Below are 24,908 nucleotides of genomic sequence, written 5' to 3' on the forward strand. Positions count from 1 at the left end.
GTACCTCGTCTCATACCAATTCCAAAAACTGGTGGGTTCTTACCGTTGATACCTATTTTTGCTGGTCTGTCTGCGCTGGGATCATTAGCAGGAGGTGCTGCCGGAATTGCCAAAGCTGTAGGTGATTACAAAGCCGCAAGAAAGAATTTAGCGGAATCAGAACGACATAACAAGATGATGGAATCTATTGCATTAGGAAAAGGGTTACACATTAAGCCATATAAAAATGGTAAAGGATTATGTTTAAAAATTTCAAAAAACTAAATGAGAGGTTACCCAGGCGCGCTCTTTCAAATATTGACATTTTAAAATACTCAGCTGATATTCCATATTTTCGAGGAGTTTATATGAGAGACAGTTTACCAAAGAGTCCTAAAAAAGTAGAATGTGGAATTGTTAATTTGGACAGTTCTAAAAACAAGGGTACACACTGGGTAGCCTACGTAAAAGATAACAATTATTGTGAATATTTTAATAGTTACGGTGATCTTCCACCTCCGCTAGAATTAAAGAAGTATTTAAAAAATTATGATGTTTACTATAATTATGACACGTACCAAAAGTTTAATACTGTCAATTGTGGTCATTTATGTCTAAAGTACTTAAAACAATATTGGAATAATCGTTTAAATATCGTCACTCAATAAACAGTTTATCATTCTCACAATGTCTTTCACTTTGTCTATAACTGGGACATCTTCTACTCTGTTAACAAACTATTCACCAGCTCTTCAACTGGATGGTGAATATGAGTGTGGAGTATTGTATATGTCAACTTTTAATTCGATACCCAACATAGACAACAGAAATAATAATTTCTATTACGGTAAAAACAAAGTAATCAAAATACCAGAAGGATCTTATGAACTTCAAGATATTGACGATTACCTTAAAGAACATATTCAAGGATGCTCTTTTGCACTAACATGCAATAATAATACCCTAAAGACATCTATTTTATGCTCTGAAAATATTAATTTCGACAAAGAAAACTCTATCGGTAATTTACTTGGCTTCGGTTCAGAATCCATTCAAGCTAATATATTAACTGAATCCCCCTATCCTGTCTCCATTCTGTCAACAACTATAGTCCGGATTGAATGTGATATAGTGAGCGGTTCATTCGTTAACGGAAAACCTAGTCATATTATTCACGAGTTTGTACCAAACGTGCCACCTGGTTATCGGATTATAGAAACACCAAAAAACGTTATTTATTTTCCTGTGACCCAAAACAGCTTAAATACAATAACGATAAGAATTTTAGACGTTAACAATAATCTAGTTAATTTACGGGGTGAAGAAATTCAGATATATTTACATCTAAGAAAAAAATGATTGACTTTAATAAAACTTCAGTCTCCCTTAAAAACATTACCAGTACTCATCCTGCAATCACGAAAAGAAGACCTAAAGTGAAACTTACAAAACAAAACAAGCAATTCCTTCAAAGCCTACGTCTATTAAAATGAGTATATTAAACTTAACAGAACCTTTGGTCTTTGATAACTCTATCGAGAGCTTTGAATACCATTCATATAAACCGTACGTAACAAGTTTTAATTTCAACGATGAAGTACGTATACCTATAAACCAACAAGATCTTTACGTACTACCGTCAGCAAGTTCTTTATACATAGAAGGTACTATAACTGCATTCAATAGAGAAACAAAAGCTGAGGTAAAAAGTGTTCTTTTTACAAACAACCCCATACTTCATCTATTTCAAGATATTCGATATGAATTAAATGGAATTGAAATTGACAAAATTAAAAACGCAGGAGTCACAACAACTATAAAATCTCTTGTATCTATGAATGAACTGGAAGCATCCATGTCTAAGTTATGGGGATTTGATGTCAACGGTACAAAAAACACACAAGGTACATTTTCTGTGTCTGTACCTTTAAACAAGATTCTCGGGTTTGCTGAGGATTACAACAAAATCATAATTAATTGCAAGCATGAACTTATTCTTTTAAGATCCAATACTAATTTGAATAGCGTGAAACTAAATGCAAATGAATATATAGACAATATTACTATATCTAAAATAGTATGGCGCATGCCACATGTTAAGGTGTCTGATCGAGAAAGATTAAACTTGCTAAAATGTTTGGAAAGAGATCGTGCCATTCAGATAGCATTTAGGACTTGGGATTTGTATGAATATCCGCTCTTGCCTGAAACATCAAAACATTCTTGGTCTATCAAAACTTCATCTCAAATTGAAAAGCCGCGTTATGTTATAATTGGATTAAAAACGGATCGAAAAAATGTAGCTAATAAAGACATGTCACACTTTGATCACTGTAATTTGAGAGATGTTAAGGTTTTCTTGAATTCAGTCTACTTTCCGTACGAAAGTTTGGATGTCAGTTTTTCCGCTGAAAAGTTTGCTATATTATACGAACAGTACGCGAAATTTCAGCAGTCTTATTATAACCGTCTACAGGCGCCATTGCTAAGCCCTCAAGATTTTAAAGATATAGCTCCTTTATTTGTAATAAACTGTTCTCGCCAAAACGAAACCTTGAAAACCGGTTCGGTAGATGTGAGAGTTGAATTGAACTGTGAATCAGATATACCAAAGAATACTGCAGCCTACTGTCTGATTTTAAATGACAGTGTATTTGAATATAAGCCTTTAAGTAATATTACGAAAAAAATATCGTAATGCAGCATATATTTGTAGACCTCCAAGGGTTTAAAACAAAGGAAAACGAATTTATTGTCAAAGAATTTGCATACAGCACGCAAGAATACACTCAAGTTTTCTTAATTAAGCCCCCTTTTCGATTTTCTAAATTGACGGAAAGTGAAAAGAGGCAGACGAGATGGATAGAAAAACACTTAGGTATTTTGTGGCACGAGGGTTATGTTGATTATAGAGAATTTAGAAGACTAATTGATAATCATCTAAAAGATAAAACTATTTTTGTGAAGGGAATGGAAAAAATTAAATGGATAAATGAATTACATCCAAACTGTACTGTTATAGATTTAGGTGAAAAAGACGTACCTAATTTACAAGAGCTGTATAAAAAATATTGTTCTAATGACTGTATTTTTAATTGTGTGTATCATAAAAAGTCATGTGCATTAAAAAATGTTTTATGTATTAAAAAATGGTATTCAGAAAACCATTTATGATTCTATTGTTATTCATAATTTTATTTGTATGAAATAAATGTTATTTTATAAATTTAAGTGAATTTTATTTTTCATCCTTGAAATAAATGGGATTAAATAATCGCTTACTATAAATTTGAGGAAATTAATGAAACACGAAATAACTTAAATAAAGTTTATTAGACCGACATAATACAAAATATAAAGTAGTACCATTTAACTTTAGATGAACAGTTCTATAAACTCGCACTGTAACCACATACTTTCTTCGAAATTTTATTTATTACCCCTTCAGTGCAGTCAATAATCTCATCATAGCTATCATTGGCCACGTACTGCGCGCTCAGGAGCACCTTCTCGTCTTGCTCGTTGGTATCTGGAATGCCATCTCGAATATCTATAATTTGGATTCTTACAAGCTTGTTGCCTTTTCCTGCTTCATTATTTATCACGAAACATGGTGGATGTCCAATGTATCGTTTAATGACTTTATTATTGACTTTTGTTGTCCGTTTCTTTACTTTTGGATTTTGAATAGAATTCTTGACTTTTTTATATATGTCGCTGTCATCGAATTCTTCTGGAAGCACAAACTCTTGTGCGTATTGTGAAAAAGGGATGTGGACGTCTTCGGTATCTCCCATTTTTTGAAAATCTATAACAAAACGGAGAATTTAATTTATTTATAGGTTTATTTTTGAAGTTTAGTTTTAATTACTACTTTCTATTTTTTAAGTAGATTTATTTTAAAATGGTATAATTAGTATATGTTTGAATAAATAAATCCATATACTTACATAAATTTATATAATATAAAAAATGTACACTTTGCAATAAAAAAGAGAAAAAATAGTTTGATAAATACAGTTAAAAATAATATGAATATTCATAAATTATATACACAAATAATTTGATGTTTATTAGATTTTTAAAATCAACTTACCAGGTCAGCTCGTGAGAAAGCGTGGTGATGCTATTCAAATGTTAGCAATTAAACATTACTATGCGCTTATAAAGGTTAGCTACTGTTTGTTCAGCAAAATATAAATGCGCAATAGTGTTATATGATATCCTAAGCATTACACGTGGATACTTGTATACCTAAAGCAAGTCACAACTTGTTTCTGTTTCATCACATCACGTGGTTTCATATAGAAACGTCTATAAATAAACTGGCTTTAAAAATGGTTAAGGTGAATTATAATGAAAACAACAAAAATAATAAGATAATACATTTATTTATAATAAGACATCATTTATCAGTAAAATATTAACAATATTACATATAATGGAGTCAAAAATACAGTGAGTTTAAATCTTAATATTTATGTATGCTTATGTCAATAAATTAACAATTAAACATTAAGTATCGAGATATGTCCCCAAGCTTTTGTGGATTTTTGGTTGTCAGAAATCATACGCTTGTCGTCATTAGCTGAAAGAGCAATTTTATTTACACTTTCGGTAAATATGTTGTGCTTAATGGACTTAAATAAAATGTTTCTTCTTTTTATTACATCTCCTTCAAATAATGATTTCTCGTAATTTGAAAACTTAAATTTGCTTACAACATGTTCTCTCACACCCTTAGCTTTTTTAATAACTTTATCAATGGTTTTAATACAATAAACTTTTGAACGCAGCCCTACAAACTCTTTAATCATTTTTCCTTTCATTTCATCCTTAAAAAGTCCAGGTACTTTTTTATTTTGAACTGGCAGGAAAAATTTATTATCAATGTCGTAACAACTGGTGTCAAAATGAGACAAAAAATGTGTTTTTAAATCTTTAAAATAGTCTTTAGTCTGTATATAGTACACAAAACTATCTGTATCCGTGTAGCACATTTGTATACGATTATCATAAAAACTTTTAAATACTGAGTAATGAAAATCAAACATATGGCTTTTAGATAATTCTAATACTGCGAAACCGATGTAAATCGGTTTATCTAAAATAATATGATCAGGTTTCAATTGCACTGCAACTAAATTTTCAGTAAAGATGGATGCACTGTGAAAATTTGGACTTGCAATCAATTTATCGGCTGTAATTTTCTTTTTTGTTTTGTTAGTTTTGTCGGTCCACTGATTAACTAACCGCACGTCAACTCTTTTCTCAGTGTTTTCTAAAGTTTTACCAAATATACTATTATTCATCAATTTAAAAAAGTCTTGTTCAAAAACAGATGTTGCCTCTTGTCGTAACTTTGTATTCATATCAATATATTGTTTTAAATAAGGTGACTGTTTAAATGTTATTACTCTATGTATCTTTTTTAATTTTAGACCATGTTTAAGACACGTTTTTAAATGTATATAATGAATCACATACGAGTATTTGTCATATAAATTAGGCACAAGCTTATATTGCGTTCCACCTGGCGGTATACATTTTTCAGGACAAAATGGTAAATCATTATGTTTATCATGTAAATCTTTAGGGTAAATAATATCCACTTCAAGAATAAAACCATAATCAGAGTCATCAGGGATTTGGGTGATGTTTAAAGTACTTATTTCATGATTTTCTAAAAATCGAAAGTTAGATAATGGCATATACTGGCACATGCTGTAACCATACAAATTATTACAGTCGATATAAATAAGGTATGAGTCCTTCTGAGTAGGATCATATCGAGGTAAATATGTATTATTAGCCTTTGCATACCGTAGAGATGTCATACAGACCCCACCTCGTATTCCGGACTGGATCATCCTTAGCATGTTAAAGTCATCTAAAAGCTCTAATTCTATACCAGTTTTCAGAAGCATCGCATCAAATGATAAACTAGGTGTAGTTAAATAAAAAGCGGGATCTAAATCATAGTGTTGTTTGCAAGTAGCTCGAAACTTCTCAAAAATATCGGTCAATAGAAGCACATCTGTTTGCAAATAAAGGTCCGTATATTCGCCTAAGTTACGAATTTTAAATTTGTTCCATACTGATTGCGCGTGCTCATAATCTTTGTTAGAGAGATTTTCATTAGTAAGTGAATTATAAAAGGATTCAATACATGGAAGATATGTTTCTTCAAAACATTCCCATTTATTCATGTATTCATAGGGGTACACTCCTTTTCTTGTAAGTAATTTAAACTCCTCGTCGTTACAAAAAAACTTGCGTAAATAAATAAAGTCAGATGTTTGCATAGTTTTTGTTAGTTTCTCTAAACTTGTATCTAAAAATTTGAAAGAATCTACGAAACGAAGCTGAAAGTACTCGTTATCGATCGGAATAAATTTGGTAAAAGAAATATAGTTTTCCTTGGTTTTTGGTATAATTTTTATGTCTCCAGGCGCCTCACCCAGTTTTTTAATAAATAAATGACAATCATAACCAGATAAATTATGAAAAAATATGGGTATAAAACATGGGCGTTTATATTGTAAGTTACATAAATGATGTGCTGCGCCGCGGTAGTTTCCCGTAATGTGACAGTGATCACGAACCCTATCAGAAAATAATAAATGGTTACAAATATGACATCGCACCGCATTCTGAAAGTTTAGCTCGTCATTTTTGTTGAATATTATGGGAGTATTTTTGGTAACAACCCTATGAATATGAGCAACATCTTTATAGATTGCTTCAATAAATCTGTCAACGCAATCAGTACCGCGATAAGAAACATAGCGATTTTGACTTGGATCTGCATTACAAACAATATAGTATGCAAAGGCAGCTGGAATATGATGTTGCAACCTAATAGTGTTAGGAGTAATAGGACTATCAAGAGTATCAGAATCATCAGTATCATTACTACTAGAAGTATCAGTATGACTACTAATTTCAGTTGGTTCTAACAATGATTCAAAATCTGCATATATCACAAATGGAACATTCTGCTTCCGATCAAAATTTTTGAATTTAATTACGGTTCCCTTGTCTGGCAAAACAGTCGCTACTCCAGTACACAAGTGATTTGCTAGTTCGTCCTGTTTAGGAAAAAATAACAGACAGGTTTCGCAAAAGTATATTCTACTATTATGTTTCGTTATTTGTTTACGCACAAGACGACTCAAATCTTTGATCAGAACATAATGCGGTGGATGGCTACCATCATCCATTAAAAGCAAGTTTATATTTTGTTTACTTTCCTGATGTTTAGGTATTTCAGACTTGTACAGCGGACCAATTATAGTCTTTTCTTTTTTTAAACCAAAAATTGTTATTGAAAGCATCGGGTTGTTCCTTTCAAATATTCTAATATCATCGAACGTAACTGGAAAAGAAATTTGAGAAATATTTAAAACGTCTCGAAAATTCGGATAAGATGATACTCTTTCAGGATGATTGGTGCAAGGATACAAAGCTGCTGTTACACACCATAAAAAACAACATTGATCTTTATTTTTTATGTTTATACATGCTTTCTTGCTTTTAATGAACTTTGGTAGGTCAACGTAGCTTGAACCTCGTAATGGTTGATACTTGTTTATATTAATCTCTAAATGAGAATTACTAACAAAGGCCCACCCACTATCGCGGCCTTGAAACTCTTCTGATTTTTTCTTTAGACAGGTAACGATCTCGCAAAAAAGTCTCTCAAAATCATAACTAAGATATAAAACTTTGTTTTTAGTTCCAAATGACTTAATGGATTGACTATTATCTTTAAACATCATGAAAACTCCAAATAGTTCAAAGTTAACTTTAATGCACGTATGTTTCATCAGAGAACCATCTAAAAGCCATTTTATTTTGTTTCGAATAGAGTTCATAAATGTATCGAGACACCCTAGACTTTGATCGTTTTTAGCTAATATACGATAAGTAACAATGCGGTTTCGAAACGCTGAATCTACTACTTCAACGTCATCATTAAGTACTTTGCTAGATTGTACATTATTTTTATGCGCATTGCTTCGAAGATGTCCGACCCAATTTATTTTTTCTACAGACGTACTACACGAAACACAATAAGGCATTTTGAAATAATAACAAGACTAATCAGAAATATATAACTAAATAGACTATTTTCATAAAGTAATTTGTCAAACACGAATCAATAAATTATTTGTAAACCATCGATATACCTACGTTTACTATTAGTATACGATGTATTAATTAAAACGTCTGACTCCACATAAAAATACAATTGATAATGAACACTATGCAAAGTATGGATAAGCCTATAAATATATATTAATAAAATAACGAAATATAATTGCTTTATTTGTAATTACTTTTTATTAAATATTTAGCAGAAAGTATCCTTTATCTATATAAAATTTGAATAGAATAGAATGATATATGTATATATGATTAAAATATTTATTTGTAAAAACTTTACTGCACATAAAATATACCCATTGCACAAATATATGCAAAACCTTTAATATGTATCCATTCTGGTAAAATATTCAGATAACAGCACGATATGTTATAATGCAAAAATCTAAATCAAGATTTATTAATAAGCTTATCCACCTTTTTCTAACACAACTTTATTTAATAAACAACGTAAATTATGCATATGTGTTGCTAAAATGTAACTAACAACGTTTGAGTAAGAAATAATTCTGTTATTATCATACGTCGCGGTCCAGCCGTCCAGGACCAAATGCGAACACGTCAGGTGGTACGGTTAACAAATGAATTTTCGAGTTGTCAGAATAAAGAATTTGTACATACGGCGTTAGAGACGTGTGGCCTCCAAGTTATGATATATTTTGTTTTAAAATTAAATACACATTTTAAAGGTAAATTCAGTTGTATTTTCAATAATGATCAATGTAAATTTAATATTTTTAATTAAATAATTTTTAATGTATATTATTGAAGTGTACTATTTTAAAATAAGTGGGGTTAACTTTCTTTGACGTAGTGTGTACATATACTCTTTAGTTGAAATGATCTTTGTCAACCTTACCAAATGACATGCGCGCAAATGCCTGCTGGTGTGCGGCGTATGGTTATTTTACAAAATTTGAATATATAATATAACTAATTTTTTTTATAATTATTGTAGTAAACAGGATCACAATCTTTGAAAATATTAAAGGCTTGCCCTAAAAACTTTTGCATCTGATCCCATTCAGTGGAATCCTCCTTACACTGTAACTTTACTGCTGCTAACGCTTTTTTATAACGCTCCTCGGGCTGAGTCTTTTGGAAATCGTCAATGTTATACACTTTTAAATCAATTAAAAAATTACCGTCCGTAATTGCAGTACGCCGTGTAGAACCCGATGATAACCGACTGGTAAAGGACGAAGTGGTCTTGACGGTTTTCAGATTTTGCTCGTCGGTGATCTTCTCTTCATCTCGTATAATCTTGAAGATGTCGGCTTCAGCCACCTTTTTGGAAGAACTAGAAAAAGAAATAAACTTTTTTTAAACATCTACCAAATTTTATGATATATCTAGTTGCATAAACACATAAACAAATATCTTTTAAAAAACAACAAGTAAATTAAGTACCTAGAGCCAGGATTCTTGTTTTTACTGGTTGATGCACGAACTTTGCTGGTTGATTTTTTCTTTTGCGCTGGTGATGGCGTGCGTGGTCGCTGATATGCTGTTTCAAATTCAGATCTATAAAATAAGAAAACAATCATAAGTAAGAAATAAAAATTTATGCCACACAAATATATGTCAATCCCGGTAAAAAATTCCGATACCTCTAGCTTACATAGTACCTAGACAACGTCACTACGTATTATGAAATTTATAAAGAATATTTTATTTTAATTTAAAACAAATTAAATACCTTGATGCTGAGGATGATTTTCTTTTCTTGATATTCTTTGTAGATTTCTTCGGCTCAGGTGACGGGGTGCGCTCGTAAGTTGAATATTCGGAGTCAGACCTTCAAAAATATTAACAAAAAATTAGGATAATAATACTTTTTACACGTTTAAATAAAATAAATAAATAAATAGGTCACTTACTAACATTTTAAATGAAGGCTGCGGGGTTGATTCACTTAAAAAATCGACGAATAGCTTGGAGCACTGTGCACTTAAATATTTAAAAAACAAATGCATAGAAACGTTATGTTTTATAGTAAAAAAATGATGAGTTGCTATTTAACCGAAATAAGAATATATGGCTAAACAACCAAATTCGAACATTCAACTTTAAACCTTAATGTCATCATTGTAGAAAAAATATAAATCGCTTTAATACCAGTACCTAAATCGTATTCAAAATATGTTTACTTCCTGTTATGCACAAAGCGCCGACAAAATAGATATCGAATATCAAATAATACCCTAGATTGTGAAAACCTTGCAACACGTGGAAATATGGCTGGTACCACGAGCCTATTTATTTAAAGAAACTATTATTTTTTATTTCAGTAATTATCACTATCGTTCTCATAAGTTTGCTTTTATTTTGAGCATTTTTGTGCATATCTGTATAAAAACGAATAAGGAACAAGCCTCCCATTAATATTTATCTAAAGCCTAAAACAAAATTAAACCTTATGTTTAAATTTAACGCAGGATTTAAATCGTGAAAGAAGAAAAAAACTTCTTGTTTTATTAGTCAATAAAAAGGTATGTAAGAAAAACACAACCCTCCTACTTAGAAATATATATATTAAATATTGTAAGGACATTATTACACAAATTGACTAAGTTGGTTAATTAATATTCAGAACCTTATATCATGGTACAAGGCTCTAAAGAAACAACCCGTCATCATTTTTAGAATCAAGCGCGGTCGTAATGAATGAAATGTGATCTTATGATCAACACATGACAGACGTACATGATAATAGACTCCGCAGACGATATTTTTATGATTGAATGAATATTAATTGAACTCCTACGATCTGTATTTTCGTAAATATGTATCGGCATGATCATTCGATTGCTATATTTATGAAGTTGTACTATTCAATTACTTTGGCAGAAAAAATGATTTATTTTATAAGGGTAACATTAAATATAAATAAGGACTAAACTACATAAATAATTAAAGGAAACTAACCTTATACCTATTATTTACAAAAAGAATACCTCGTCCAGTATTGACAGTAAATATATTTTATCACAAAAGGTAATACGAAATACTTTTCGTTTATTTTATAATAATCATAACCGAATAAAAATGCTGATATTGCTGATTTATATTTACGAAAAATTCATTCAATTACAAAAAGATAACTTGTTGAGTCTATTGACATATGTCTTTGACCTGATATTATATATCAACATACGCTGGAATACTCTCCTATTTCCTGCTTGTCACTTGTTCGCTTATACGAAATGCTCGAAGTATGACAAGAACAGAGCATAGGTTCGATTATTCACGCTTCAAAACCAGTTTGAGTGTACGTATTACGTACAGTTAACGTATTTGTACCATGTCACAATGAATAGATGAAGAGATCTCTAGTTGCATTTATAACGGTTGTCACTGTGACATGGTACTAAATGGGTTAGATATTAAATTCCTTGACTTGCATTCACATAAAAGCATCTATGAAACTTTAGATTCTAATAAAGTAGATCTTTATTTTCGATCAATAAGACTGATTTTATTGTAACCCAACAGAACGTTTTGACTGTTTTACTTTTATGTTATCAAGTTTACACGTGGGTTGAAATTGCATAGTTTCGTATAATGCATTTCAAACTTTAGTACGATCGAACTATGGTCGAATTTGGTTAGTAGCATACACAAATTACAAAAGAAGGCGTCACATCTGCGTCACACATATCATCCAATCACATAGCCTGGTCTACATCGCACTATTGAAGTTTTTGTAATCGGTTGCATAAATACAATTTACATTGATAGAAATGTCGGAGTGTCTGTGGCTATACCGACCGATAGTTTCAGTACTCTTACCTCTTCGATGTTGCGAGGCATGGCCAACCTTGTGACGTTGAATTGGTAACGCGGTGGCGTGTGCAAACATACTTGGTTCTAATTTACTTCGGACAGGGTATGTATGCATGACACACTACAACGTGGTGACGGTTAAACACATACGCGGTGGCGTGTTACTGTACTTTGCGTACAGTAATGACACGGGTGATCCATGTTGCTAGACGGTCGTAGTGACGTTGGAGATCCCACCCTCAAAATCAAAGTCAAAATTCAAAGTTAAAAATCAAAGTTAAAAATCAAATTCTAATCCCAATCTATCCATACTCTGTGACACACAGTCTCTGGCCAATTCTGTGTTGTCTGAGTGTGACAAACACCGTAATAAACCTAGCCCGACAAATCTCTACCAGTTGCAAATCTGGGCTATGATGGTGCGTTACGAGATCTGGTTTCTCAAGCAGAACTAGATCTGGTGGGTACAATGCTAGCTTGTACCCGTTGTGTTAAGCCTTTTGCAGTTTTTTATCATAACAGTAAAAGTAACATTCGTTGGCAACATACAGAAACCGTCTCATGTGAAAGCTTTGACTCGGATTCGACTGAAGTATTTGAATTTTTAGATCTTTATGAAAGAAAGTACAATAAGGACTTTAACCCAAATGCAACTCGGATTCTATCCCACTTCTGCAGACTGCGAATCGTGATCCTAACCCACTAGTGTCATTTGGATTCTACCCCACTGTTGTTTGTAGCTTAGATATTGAGAGGAACTGGGCCCATTTTAGCGACGTGGAGCGAGCGAAGCGAGCGGAACAAGCGTATAAATGGGCCCAGAACTCTCAATATCTAGCTACTGAGCTGTACTGTTCAAACTTGGTAAGTAGATGTATTCTATGAACCGCATTAGGATGTTTACACAAAAAAAGAAAAAAAACAATAAATTTTGGGGGTTCCCCATACTTAGAACTGAAACTCAAAAAAACTTTTTTCATCAAACCCATACGTGTGGGGTATCTATGGATAGGTCTTTAAAAATGATATTGAGGTTTCTAATATCATTTTTTTCTAAAGTGAATAGTTTGCGCGAGAGACACTTCCAAAGTGGTAAAAAGTGTGTCCCCCCCCCCTTAACTTCTAAAATAACAGAATGAAAAATCTAAAAAAAAAATATGATATACATTCCCATGCAAACTTCCACCGAAAATTGGTTTGAACGAGATCTAGTAAGTAGTTTTTTTTTAATACGTCATAAAAATTAAAAAAAAAATTTTTTTTCATCAAACCCATACGTGTGGGGTATCTATGGATAGGTCTTCAAAAATGATATTAAGGTTTCTAATATCATTTTTTTTCTAAGCTGAATAGTTTGCGCGAGAGAACCTTCCAAAGTGAAAAAAAAGTGTGTCCCCCCCCTGTAACTTCTAAAATAACAGAATGAAAAATCTAAAAAAAATATATGATATACATTACCATGCAAACTTCCACCGAAAATTGGTTTGAACGAGATCTAGTGAGTAGTTTTTTTTTAAACGTCATAAAAATTTTAAAAAAAATTTTTTTTCATCAAACCCATACGTGTGGGGTATCTATGGATAGGTCTTCAAAAATGATATTAAGGTTTCTAATATCATTTTTTTCTAAGCTGAATAGTTTGCGCGAGAGAACCTTCCAAAGTGAAAAAAAGTGTGTCCCCCCCCCTGTAACTTCTAAAATAACAGAATGAAAAATCTAAAAAAAATATATGATATACATTACCATGCAAACTTCCACCGAAAATTGGTTTGAACGAGATCTAGTGAGTAGTTTTTTTTTAATACGTCATAAAATTAAAAAAAAAATTTTTTATCAAACATACGTGTAAGGTATATTGGATAGGTCTTCAAAAATGATATTTAGGTTCCTAATATCATTTTTTTCTAAACTGAATAGTTTGCGCGAGGAACACTTCCAAAGTGGTAAAATGTGTGTCCAAAGTGGTAAAATGTTGAACAAGATCTAGTAAGAAGATTTTTTTTAATACGTCTGAAATTGTACGGAACCCTTCATGCGCGAGTCCGACTCGCACTTGGCCGCTTTTTTTATAACTTTGTTGTGGTTTGACTTCTTAAATCCTTACATACATTTATTACTAAAGGCTGCAGCAAAATTTGCTCTTAGGGATAATTTCAGTGGGGAAAAAGTTGATTTCCGTTTAAAGTATGATATTTAATGGATTATAGAGTAATTACATTTTTTTATTACCTTTTGTATATATTTATTTATTTTTATTAATCGTTGTATTTTTCTCTCTAAATATGTTCTCACTGCTACGTGAAAAGGTGAAATGTTGTGTGTGCTATATCAAATCAACGTTATTTACCTACATCTCTTGGTTCCCTTGCTACGCTCAAGATTTTAAATAAGCTCGTAAATCTATTATATAATCTTTCGTTTGCACGAGACTTAAGATAAGCACTCGAAGAAATAACGAACTTTTTTCTCTTGTCGCACAAATAACTACCTATGAGACTAGCTGCATTTGCCCCATAGTTGAAATATCCGATAACTTTAACAAATTTTATTAACAATAGTAGTATATACATAATGGATATATTCAGTGGTATTACTATAACTAGCTTAAATCTAAAATAGATCTTTGAGGCATTGTACCAAGGATGCTGGTGGCATTTCCTCGTTGTATCGCAATGCTGATGCTGATACGTTCTGGAAGCCACCAGTTACATCAACCAGGTGCTTCGCGATTGCTGCTAAAAACTTGTGCGCGCTGGGACCCCAACCGATACCTTACATCATTTTATATAAACTTTTTCAGAAGTGATAATTAGATACGTGACATTTAAGGTAACATTCGGATAGCAACTGTAGCAGCGTTATAATTGTTTTTTTTTGAAGTGGACCGTTTAGGACTATGAGAGCTAAACAGTTAGCTTAAAAAAATCAACTATTGTATTGTATTGTATTTTGTATTCCGGCGTCAACGCCGCAGCAGTAAAGTTACAAGTGTTACAACAGCAATTCTGCTACAGTCATCATTTGAATGTCATCTTTATTAAGTTATTGTCGTTGCCAAATTACTGCAGAAGTGCAGACTAAACGGATTATAACTGGAAATTGTCTAAAACCGATATCTTAGTGACCAACTTCTATTGAGTTGGACCACACGCCACATACTTGAGGTCTACACTAGTTACCTAAGTACTATACCATGAATATTACCAATTAATTACCTTCATTACCAACATAAATATTACCAACTAAGTATTTGACCGTATACACAATCCAAGCCAAAATCCTCAAGGATAGGCGGAATGGTGGTAAACTACTTATTTGCAGCACGCGACGTGGTTGTATTTCATCGAATTTTCTTCGGTTATTTATTTATTTAAGGGTCATGTAATAAATTGCGTTAAGTGGGGGCGGCCGGAGCCCCGCCGGGCTCGGCGGGGGCGCCCATAACGCCGGGAAAAACGCGCCCGGCCTGTAAGTGCCTTCTACAACAATGCTTCGCGGGCTAGTATGACACCCAGCCTTACATACACGCGTCTTCACCCGGCAGCGATTCGTTGAACAACCCACTGCCCCTGTTTTCTCCGAGAAAGTAACAGAAGGCGGTAGATAGGTACCTTAGGCTCGTTTTGTCCATCCCGGTTGCCGAGTGATATCCGAACTGTTAAATTTGGCATTCAATAATCCAATATGACCCCAATTACATGGCACATTCACCTTCATTTAATTTCTGCAGTCAAGTAGAGGCTTAGGTTAAAGCCGCATGTAGTCTGATTTAGTGTAGTATTTTTTGTGATAATTTAAATTCACCAATAATAAGTATAATAACCATTCGTATAATCAAAACTTCGATTTGTTACTGCATCGTAGTTTAAAGATAATAAGAGTTTGGTGTCAAGCCTGGAGTCCAATACGAAATTTAAAATCTTTTCATACTCTACTATCTATATCTGTGTGACTTACTTGCGCTTCTATGTTGAACGAGACGGACGATCAAGACCAATAACAGATTAAAATGAGATTTTAATAGTTGTAATTTCTTGTTAGTTGACAATAACGCAATAACGACGTCGGTTAAAAAGCTTGAACACTCACACGCCCAGCTTTGGCTTTAATACCATTGATAGTATCTACTCAAAAAATTGTTTTTAAATTAGGTAAACGTTTAACGTGTTAGTTCTGCTAATAACTCCATGCCGGGGGCATGTGGGCGGGCGCGGGCGGGGCCTCCTTATTAACGCTTCCTCGCTTATCAATAACTGCCGTATTTTTCTTTATAATCACCATTACACGCATGACCCACCTATTAAAGAGAAAGCGCTTAGTAACTTAGAAATCCAACCTCTTCAGGGTTAGTGGGTAACGTGGACAAGGATACATTTTCGTCACCTCTATAATTTAAGATATTGTTATGACAAGTCAAGAGTAGTAGGTATAAATTAGGAACCTTTGTGATTTAAATATTGTCAAAATATTAGTATTCGACCCTTTGTGAGATATTATGTGCAACAGGAATAAAACATTTCAACACATAGGTATAACGTAGGGAAGAGCGGGGCATGTTAAGCATATTTAAGTTTACCGCTTTTTAATGCCTAAATAGTAAGTCTTAGGAAAATGAAATATAATGAATAGAAGAAAACATCGTATTCAAAATGATTGTTTTTCATGTTAATAAACAGAAAAATGATCTAGTAACCAAAGTAACATGGAATGTAAAATATACAAAATAATTACAGCGGCAGTTAAGCCCTAGGAGGCTTTGTTCGCTGGAATTATTTTGAGAATGTATGTATAAGTTTTTTGTCTTAATAAACAAAAAAAAAATCAGTAACTTAACTGGTTGACTGGTAGAGAATGCCTTAAGGCATTAAGTCCACTATTTGTACTTTTTTTGTATTGTGCAAAAAAGGTTATATAAATAAGTAAATAAAAGCTTAACAATATGAAGGTTTCCTTTCAAGTATACAAGATACCTGTGTCAAGAGGCACCGAAACAAGTCAGATATGCTCAACCTGCCTCGATAGTTGAGGAAGGAAAAAATATAAAAATGAGACTCTACAACATAATTTTATAAAAGTTGTTTAAGTAACGAGTTTCTGCACAATTATTTACTGGCGAAAATCATTACAACTAAAAAACGTTTTTTCGCATCCTTATTTCCATAAAATTACAATGAACACCACCCATATAACTGATTAATAATTGCATTGATCAATTTAGCTTCATAGCAAATTGCACAACTGTTTTTTTACAATAATAAATGCAATAAAATAAATAAGAGTTGTGTTAAATTTGATGTAAGACTAAATGTACCTAGTACGGGTGCCTGTACTTATAGCATTGGTTATCGCAGATCTAGTAAAAATTAAATAAATAATTACACATATTTTTTTTTCCTGGTTTAGATCAAGTCTTCTATTTATTGACAATAAATATTGGACATTCTTACATACATTGACTAAGCCCTACAGTAAGCTCAAGAAGGTTTGTGTTGTGGGTACTCAGACAACGATATATAAAAAAAAATAGGTACATAGAAAACACCCATGACCTACAACAGGCCCGGCTTGTCGTCAAAATTGTGCTGAACTTCAATGTTTTAACTTGTAGTTAGGTAAATATTCTTTAGATAGCGCAAAAGTTACGACAATTATCTGAAAATGTATAGTTTCTAATCAATACTTCCGATATACATCTAATTCGTCATGAGATGTGTGCAATATTGGGATTGGGACCCCTCTAGAACAGCTCAATAGCACTGATTGACGAAATCTTGATAAGGCGCGCAGCGAGCCCCTTCAGGGCCACTTCACCGTTGTGTATGTGAGTACATTTTACTGATCACCTTTGATTCTGATTGCGCCCTTTGTTGATACAAAATTATGATTATTTCGCAAAATTATTCACTATTCACATTAAAAGGTTCAATAACATTCTAACAAGAAGTAATTGCACACAGACGAACCAACGGCGTTACGCACACTCGTGTGCTAAAGCCATCTAATTATTATTTTACACTACGTTAAATGTGAGATATGCGATTTAATATATATTAGGTAGGTAACGAGTCCTTTATCTGCACTGTGAAATACTTAAAACTGACACATAAATATTGCCTTGAGGGTGAGTTTTTTTTTTCTGAGATTCTATGGTTTGGTTCTTGCTCTAATGCTCTTGCATATTCGAGCGATTGCGCGGCAGGGCCTCAGAATATAAGTCCAAGTCAGGTAGGAAGTAGGTATTCCAAACTTTAGCTTCATAAGGTAACAGCAATAGACCCAGTAAGTTCAAATTGATAGGCTATTCTACGAAAATTCCAGAACACCAGATAATCTACAAAACACCGGGCCTACCGCTCGAATATGCAAGAGCGATAGAGAGGCAGATGACGATTTTCGAATTTTCGATGTTGGCCCTCGAGGCGTTTATACAAATTAATAAAAATTCAGAATCGTCGGCTAATGTAACTGCTATCTTCTAGATAAAGGAAAAAAAGGAAATGTTTAATTGCTTTCTGAACGTAACAACATCCATGTTGTAAAGTGGTCGATGTAAATTGAACGTAAGGTACGTTGCCTGTAGGTAAGTACCTACCGAAGCAGTCGCTTTAGTCACAGTAACAGTTTTTTAAACCTGCAGTAAAGTACAAGATCGTTTTTCAAGCGATTGGTCTATTTTGAAAATAGAAGCAATTTGCCGCATTGGATTTGTGGCGGTGCGGCGACTTTGATCGGTTTTTGTAGGCGGTTACGCAGCGCGATTGGTCGTGGTCGTGGCCGCGGTCGCAGACTAGTTCAATTACTTGTTTTGTACTCGAGGCCCTTAGGCGAGGGATGTACGAGTAGTCCAACAAGTACCTAGTACACGGCGTAGCACTGGCAAGTTCACATCGCTTATCAAACCCAGACGAGTTATGTTCTCACGTGAGTATAAAGGTGTTATAAGTAGGATCTACTGATCTAGAGCTGACTCTACAGATTGGCTCAATTACTGATAGGTACCTATGGTCGTAAACCGATATGATTCAAACAAATGCATTCGCAGATGGGTACATGCTTGACTGCATTAGGGAAGTGTAATCTGCATATAGAGTTGTAATTTGACTCTAAGTGTAACTTATCACATGGGTTATTCAATGGCTGTTACGGTTGTTACGCGTGGTAGGGCAGTGTTTGATGGCTGAGTAGGTATCTATTTAACTAACTATGCAAGATAAAATACAGCTGACAAAACCTGAATCACGTCAACGTGCTGCGGTCGGTGAATGCAATACACTGTAACTACGATACACAGTGTACTGTAGATACAGTGTAGATACCTATTGGATTCACTTGACAGGGTACCGCGATGTTAAGAAGTTCCAGCTTAATATAAATACAGTTGCAGTGTGCCTTTAGTTTTGTAATCATCCGTTTCATAAAGTTTTCAGGTGAGTTCGTGGTTTCTGATGACTTTTAGTGAAGTCTGTGGAACTATGTAGGGGCAGTATATGTATACATATTACGTATAGTCCTTCCAGAACTTTTGTTCGATTGTTTTTACAGTCACCATCACCAAGATAATCCACTACGACGATTAGTCAAAATCATCAACATCATTAATAAAGCTACATATTTTTATTAGGTACTATGTGAAAATCGTACTGAAATGTATTTTTTTGTTTCTAGCCACCCAATTTGAATTCTAGTAATGGTTTACGATAGTTCTATATTTCTTAGTAGGTAGGTTATCAGTAGCATTAAATAAAGTAGCAGAAAACGATCAAACCAATTTCACCCTCTTTAGGGTAGTAAGACCTTCAACGGGGCAGGCGGCGCGTTATGTGTCAGTGTCTAGGAATATACCTATATAATTTACTATTATATACTTATACTTAGATAATTTTTTTAACCGATCCAGGTAAGTATATAATTTGTTGATGCATGAAATAGGGACAAAATTTAGACAAAATACCTGCAAGCACGACAGAGCTATCTTCTAATTACGTTATTTACGTTCTCTGACACTGACCGACCCGGAAGTTTTTTGTGAGAAACAATCATGACAATCGTCCTTGGCGCTGAAATTCTCAGTAGTAGGTACTTGTTCGCCTTTTCGATGACGACAGCTCATATAGCACGACAATCTGATTAAGTAGCGAAATGTGAAATGTTGTTAGGTACCTATTCAAAACCTGAAGAAATTTCAAACAATATAAAAACAAACCAATTTAGCTTAATTATTTCGTAATTTGACATTTTTTTTATTACAACCATGATCTTATTGTTTATAAACTTAATTCTTTCAAAAATATTACAATTACCTATCAATTTTTCGGTCAAAACAAGCTTCGTAAAAATATTATACGTCAAATGCTAATAAAATTTGTAATGTTTGATTACATTATTTGCCATTTCTATTGAACTTAACTTCAAAAAAACATTACCGTGCGGTTATTTACACGTTACTTATTGATAATATACACATTAATTTTCAATTTCATTACAATCAAGTGGGAATACCTACCTACTGCAATTAATTAAAAATAGTTGGGATCTAAGCAAAAAGGACAGTACAATCGTCATCGTTTTACACCGGAACCCGTTTCGAATTGGTCTATTTCCATTTGGTTTTTGCTGCGGCATGTGGCACCACCGGCGTGCTCTCGATCTCTTATTATTAATAACCTTCTTTTATGCTAGACACACTTCTATCGATCGTTTTGATTAAAATATCTAAATAATAGAACAACTTAATGATATCATATATATAAAAGACGAGCGCCGACTCCACAACTGTTCTCTACTCTCCGCCACAATGGCCGTCAATTCATAGCCTGTATGTTCAGTAACAAATAACGAGACAATACTCATATAAGTACATGTATAGGTATGTACATTAACACTCACGTTTTATATAGCTGTTATTTTGAATATTTCATTTACAGTTAAAATTAATATTGGATTAGGTAGGTAAAAAACAATCTTAGCATTATTAGGTACTTAATTAATCACTAATGAAAGATTATCGTGAAATTAATTCAGAGACATTTATAAACCGTTCGTTAGCGTGGAAATCAATAGCGAGCTAAGTTTAATAATGTTAATTGCTTTGCGCACTACCTGGTATTGGAATAATAAGAGTTCATTAAAGCGCACGCACGGGCGCGCCCGGTCCGTGGATCATGCGCCGGCGGCGAGCGACGTGTATAAATTGCTCAATTTGGTCTGGAGCAAATGGCACATTAAATTATTATCGCTCACCATGTACAGTGGACGCTGGTAGTACTGAGCTGCTGTGTCTCTGCACCGGTACCCACGTGCACTCGTATAGTTTATGCACGGGCAACGTTCGTTGTACGTACCGGCTTCTTGAGTACGCGTTCACAGAAACACCACGGGAGTTGACACACAGGATGAATTGTAAGGTGGAATTTATCCAAACAACCAATATGAGTTTATTTTTCACTTGACATTTATTCTACTGAAATAACCACAGTGATTGTAGTTTTTTCTATTATTTAATAAATAGTTATTTGTGCAACAACGGAGCAAAGATGGTTTTTCTCGCCACTCTAAAACACGAGATGTAAAATAACTTTGCTCTCGTGTGACACATACAACTTTTCATCTCAGAAGTGATAACATATTAAAGGTTAAAAAAATTCAACATCAAGTAAAGTTAACCACATTTATTTACATTCATGAATGAAAGGCATCATTCTACGAAAGCTTCTAGAAATATTCCTGTATTTATGGCCTTTACTAAATTAGTAAGCTACTTTGTCTCACTCCCTGGAGTGACGAAAGTAGGCTTGTTCAAGCTGCTGAGGTGAAAATTATATTAATTAATTGCTTGCATAAAAAAGTGACCTGGATAGTAATTTCCTTGCAGATGTTTTACTATGTTACTGTTCGATACATGGAATGAGTAACGTTTTTACCGCATTCTACAATACAGTAGAAACGTTACCTACGATTCCGAATCTAATTTTAATCGCAACAAAAAATCGATCGCATTCGATTGTGTCGGCGAGCTCATAGGAATCGATATCAATAGTCATGGGATTGCTCTGATGGATTTCTTTCTAAGGATCGAATTAATTGTGCCTGTTAGAGAAAGGGGCAGAGGTGAACAGGTACTATGGTTTTTTTCCGAAAGGTGCCGCAAGTTGTTTTCAGTATGACGATTTGGATTTTTCAGTGACTGTTTAATATATATGTAGGTATATTACTTGATTATTACTATTACAAAGTTCTCAGCTAAGCTGTAAGTATTTAGTTGGTTTAATGTGTCGGCTCACTAAAATAACAATAGACAATTAAAAAAAAAAAAAACAATATAAACATTTTTTAATGTAATTCTTAATTCGAACTAGTAGGACTAGTTTCGAACTTTAATGTCGTTTCACGAAAGGCTTAACGTTTTTACTTACCGCATTCTACATTACAGTAAAAACGTTATACCTGCGATTCCGAATCTAATTTTAATCGCAACAAAAAATCGAATCGAGGTCGAATGTCGCTGTAAAATAATTAAATACACTTGCTGGTTATTGTGTGTAGTGCGTAAAGCCAATGTGTTCCCTGTCATGGTAAAAAAATGGAACTTTCGTGGCGAAAATTTAAATATCACTACACTTTATAAAACAAAGTCCCTGTGAAGCCGGAGCGGGTGGCTAGTTTAGATGTATTATTTTTATTTAAAATTTGTTACAACGTCATTACTTGCTTCATTGCTCTAGCGACATATGCGTAGATAGGAAGTAATGTAATTATGGTCTAAATTACTTCATTTTTGAGTTTCTCACTATGCGAGTGCTTTTTTTTGCATAAATGGAAACCGATTTGACAAAAGGTGTGGTCGGATTTGCCCAAACTATTTTGAGGACATCTTTATAACTCATCTGCGGAACTTTAAAGGATCAGGAAACAGGTGGTTGGTCTGTGGTTAAAGGTGAGTTTGATGTTTTTTTTTTAAAACAGGGGTAAGATTAAAAAGTTATAATAGAATCAAATTTACTATCGCGCGATTTCAATACTTTTCTAACTTTTACCGAGTCAATGAACCAAATAATTGTTTCGCACGATCCGATACTCAATAGTTCGGGATGAAATCAGAGCGTGATGCTGCGATAGTACATGCTTCGCTGCGCCCAGCAGTCAACGCCTCTCGGCCACTTCATGATCTAACTGTATACTAAGAAAAAAGAGGAAAACATTACGAGACGCCTTTCCCGTATTCTATGACAGTAATAGTAATTTATCAGTGGGTAGTTAATTACTGAGCTAAATCAGGACGAAGTATTTCCGCAAAAAAATTTTACCCACATGAAAACGCGGACGTCACTATTTTAATATTAGGTACCGGAAAAAATCGTTTTCATAATGCATTTTCTATATCGAAGTAGCAATCGAACTGTTTAGTAACAAAACAAAACATTACACACCAAATATTGACAAGCCTGAACAATCTGTAATTGACAATCACAACGCTTTAGCTTAATTCTCATCTTTAAATTGAATCCTTCAACCAAAGTTTAACACGTTTTAAATGTCTTAAGAACTTGTATTAAAATACCAAACGTCACACGGTTAAATATACTGGTCATTCAAATTGGGTGTTAATTTGCAGAAAACCTCATCAGCATGCAGAATCAGAGTGCTTAATCACAGCGTTGCAGGAACGATTATCCTCAACCATCTCTTAATGACATGTTGATACGGACGATATGCTTGAAATACTGACATTATCCTTAGGTATAGCCCCCGCTGCCAACGATAAGAAAGTGATTTACAATCAGCATCAATCGTAGGTCTTCCACCATCCTCTATATTTTTTACCTATTTTGTATCTTTACAGTTCACTTTCACCTAATGATTCGCTCAAATTATGTTTTTTGATAAACAAATGAAACAAGCGAACAACTGGCATTGTATTTAGTATAAACAAATTATATTCGAATTGAAACTCACGCAGTATGATACCTTTGGGTATGGTGCTTTACGCATACTAGCGTCCCCTCAGCTCCCCCTGACGCAACCAACTATTTTGGCATGAAATATGTCCCAGTTGACAGTTTTTTTTTTAATTTTTGGAATAAGAAGGTAAACATTTTAGGAAGAAAGTAAGAGTGTAAGAGTGAGTCCATATTAAATTCTTAACAAAAAGATTCATTATTTTATTTCATATGATGCACTATTTTCACGATACAGCTAGATGAACTAAAATATAACATAGTACTGAAATAAATCGCATGGGAGAACCAGCTTGTTCAACGGCAATATTTTGTCGCAGTTCATATAGCTATAACATTAAAAATGGTTCATCATATTAAAAAAAAATAACCTTATTTGTTAAGAATTTAGCAAGGACGATTTTCTTACGTTGACACTTTTTCCTAACTCTAATACTTTTCCCAAAAATGAAAATAAACCACACCCAAAAGTATCATACTACATTTGTTTCAAGCTGGATATAATTTGTTTGTCTTCCCCATATATCAGAACATAACTTGACCGAATCATAATAGTTGTTTATATAGAGACTGTTTTTAGTACATATTAAAGTTATTTAATTAGTAGATATTTTTATCCCGTAGTGTTCTCCGCTAGTATTGCAGCTGACTGTATCTCCACCACGTAACGTCCTTTTTAACAATTGGGAGTCGGTATATTATTTTAGAATTAAGATAAGTCTTAATAGCTATTAGTAGGTATGAATGCCAACCTCCCGAGCAGGCTGGTTTCCGGAGCGGATTTTCTACGATCGACCACATCCATGCGGTAAAGCAGTTAATGGACAAAAGTCACGAGTACAACCGGACCCTGTGCATGGCTTTCGTAGATTACGAAAAAGCCTTCGACAGTGTCGAGCACTGGGCCGTGTTTGACTCTCTCCATCGCTGCTCAATCGACAATCGCTACGTGGATGTGCTCCGGGAGCTATATAGCTCGGCAACAATGCAAGTCCGGCTTCACAAACTCAGCAACCCAAT

At 33.7% G+C, this 24,908-nt stretch overlaps 1 protein-coding gene across 1 annotated transcript; it reads right to left on the reverse strand.

The window, feature by feature from the left end:
- Positions 1-2,147: 2,147 nt before the first annotated feature.
- On the reverse strand, positions 2,148-10,416 carry LOC133530081 (uncharacterized). Its single transcript, XM_061867915.1, has 6 exons — positions 10,033-10,416; positions 9,848-9,946; positions 9,559-9,672; positions 9,294-9,448; positions 3,420-3,787; positions 2,148-2,183 (listed from the first exon to the last, which is right to left on the reverse strand). Exons 1-6 carry the CDS (start codon positions 10,122-10,124, stop codon positions 2,148-2,150), a joined length of 864 nt encoding a protein of 287 aa, XP_061723899.1. The 5' UTR covers positions 10,125-10,416.
- Between the last annotated feature and the right edge of the window lie 14,492 nt (positions 10,417-24,908).

The sequence above is a fragment of the Cydia pomonella genome, chromosome 1 (genome assembly GCF_033807575.1).
Source record: "Cydia pomonella isolate Wapato2018A chromosome 1, ilCydPomo1, whole genome shotgun sequence".
In the NCBI taxonomy this organism is placed as follows: Eukaryota; Metazoa; Arthropoda; class Insecta; order Lepidoptera; family Tortricidae; genus Cydia; species Cydia pomonella.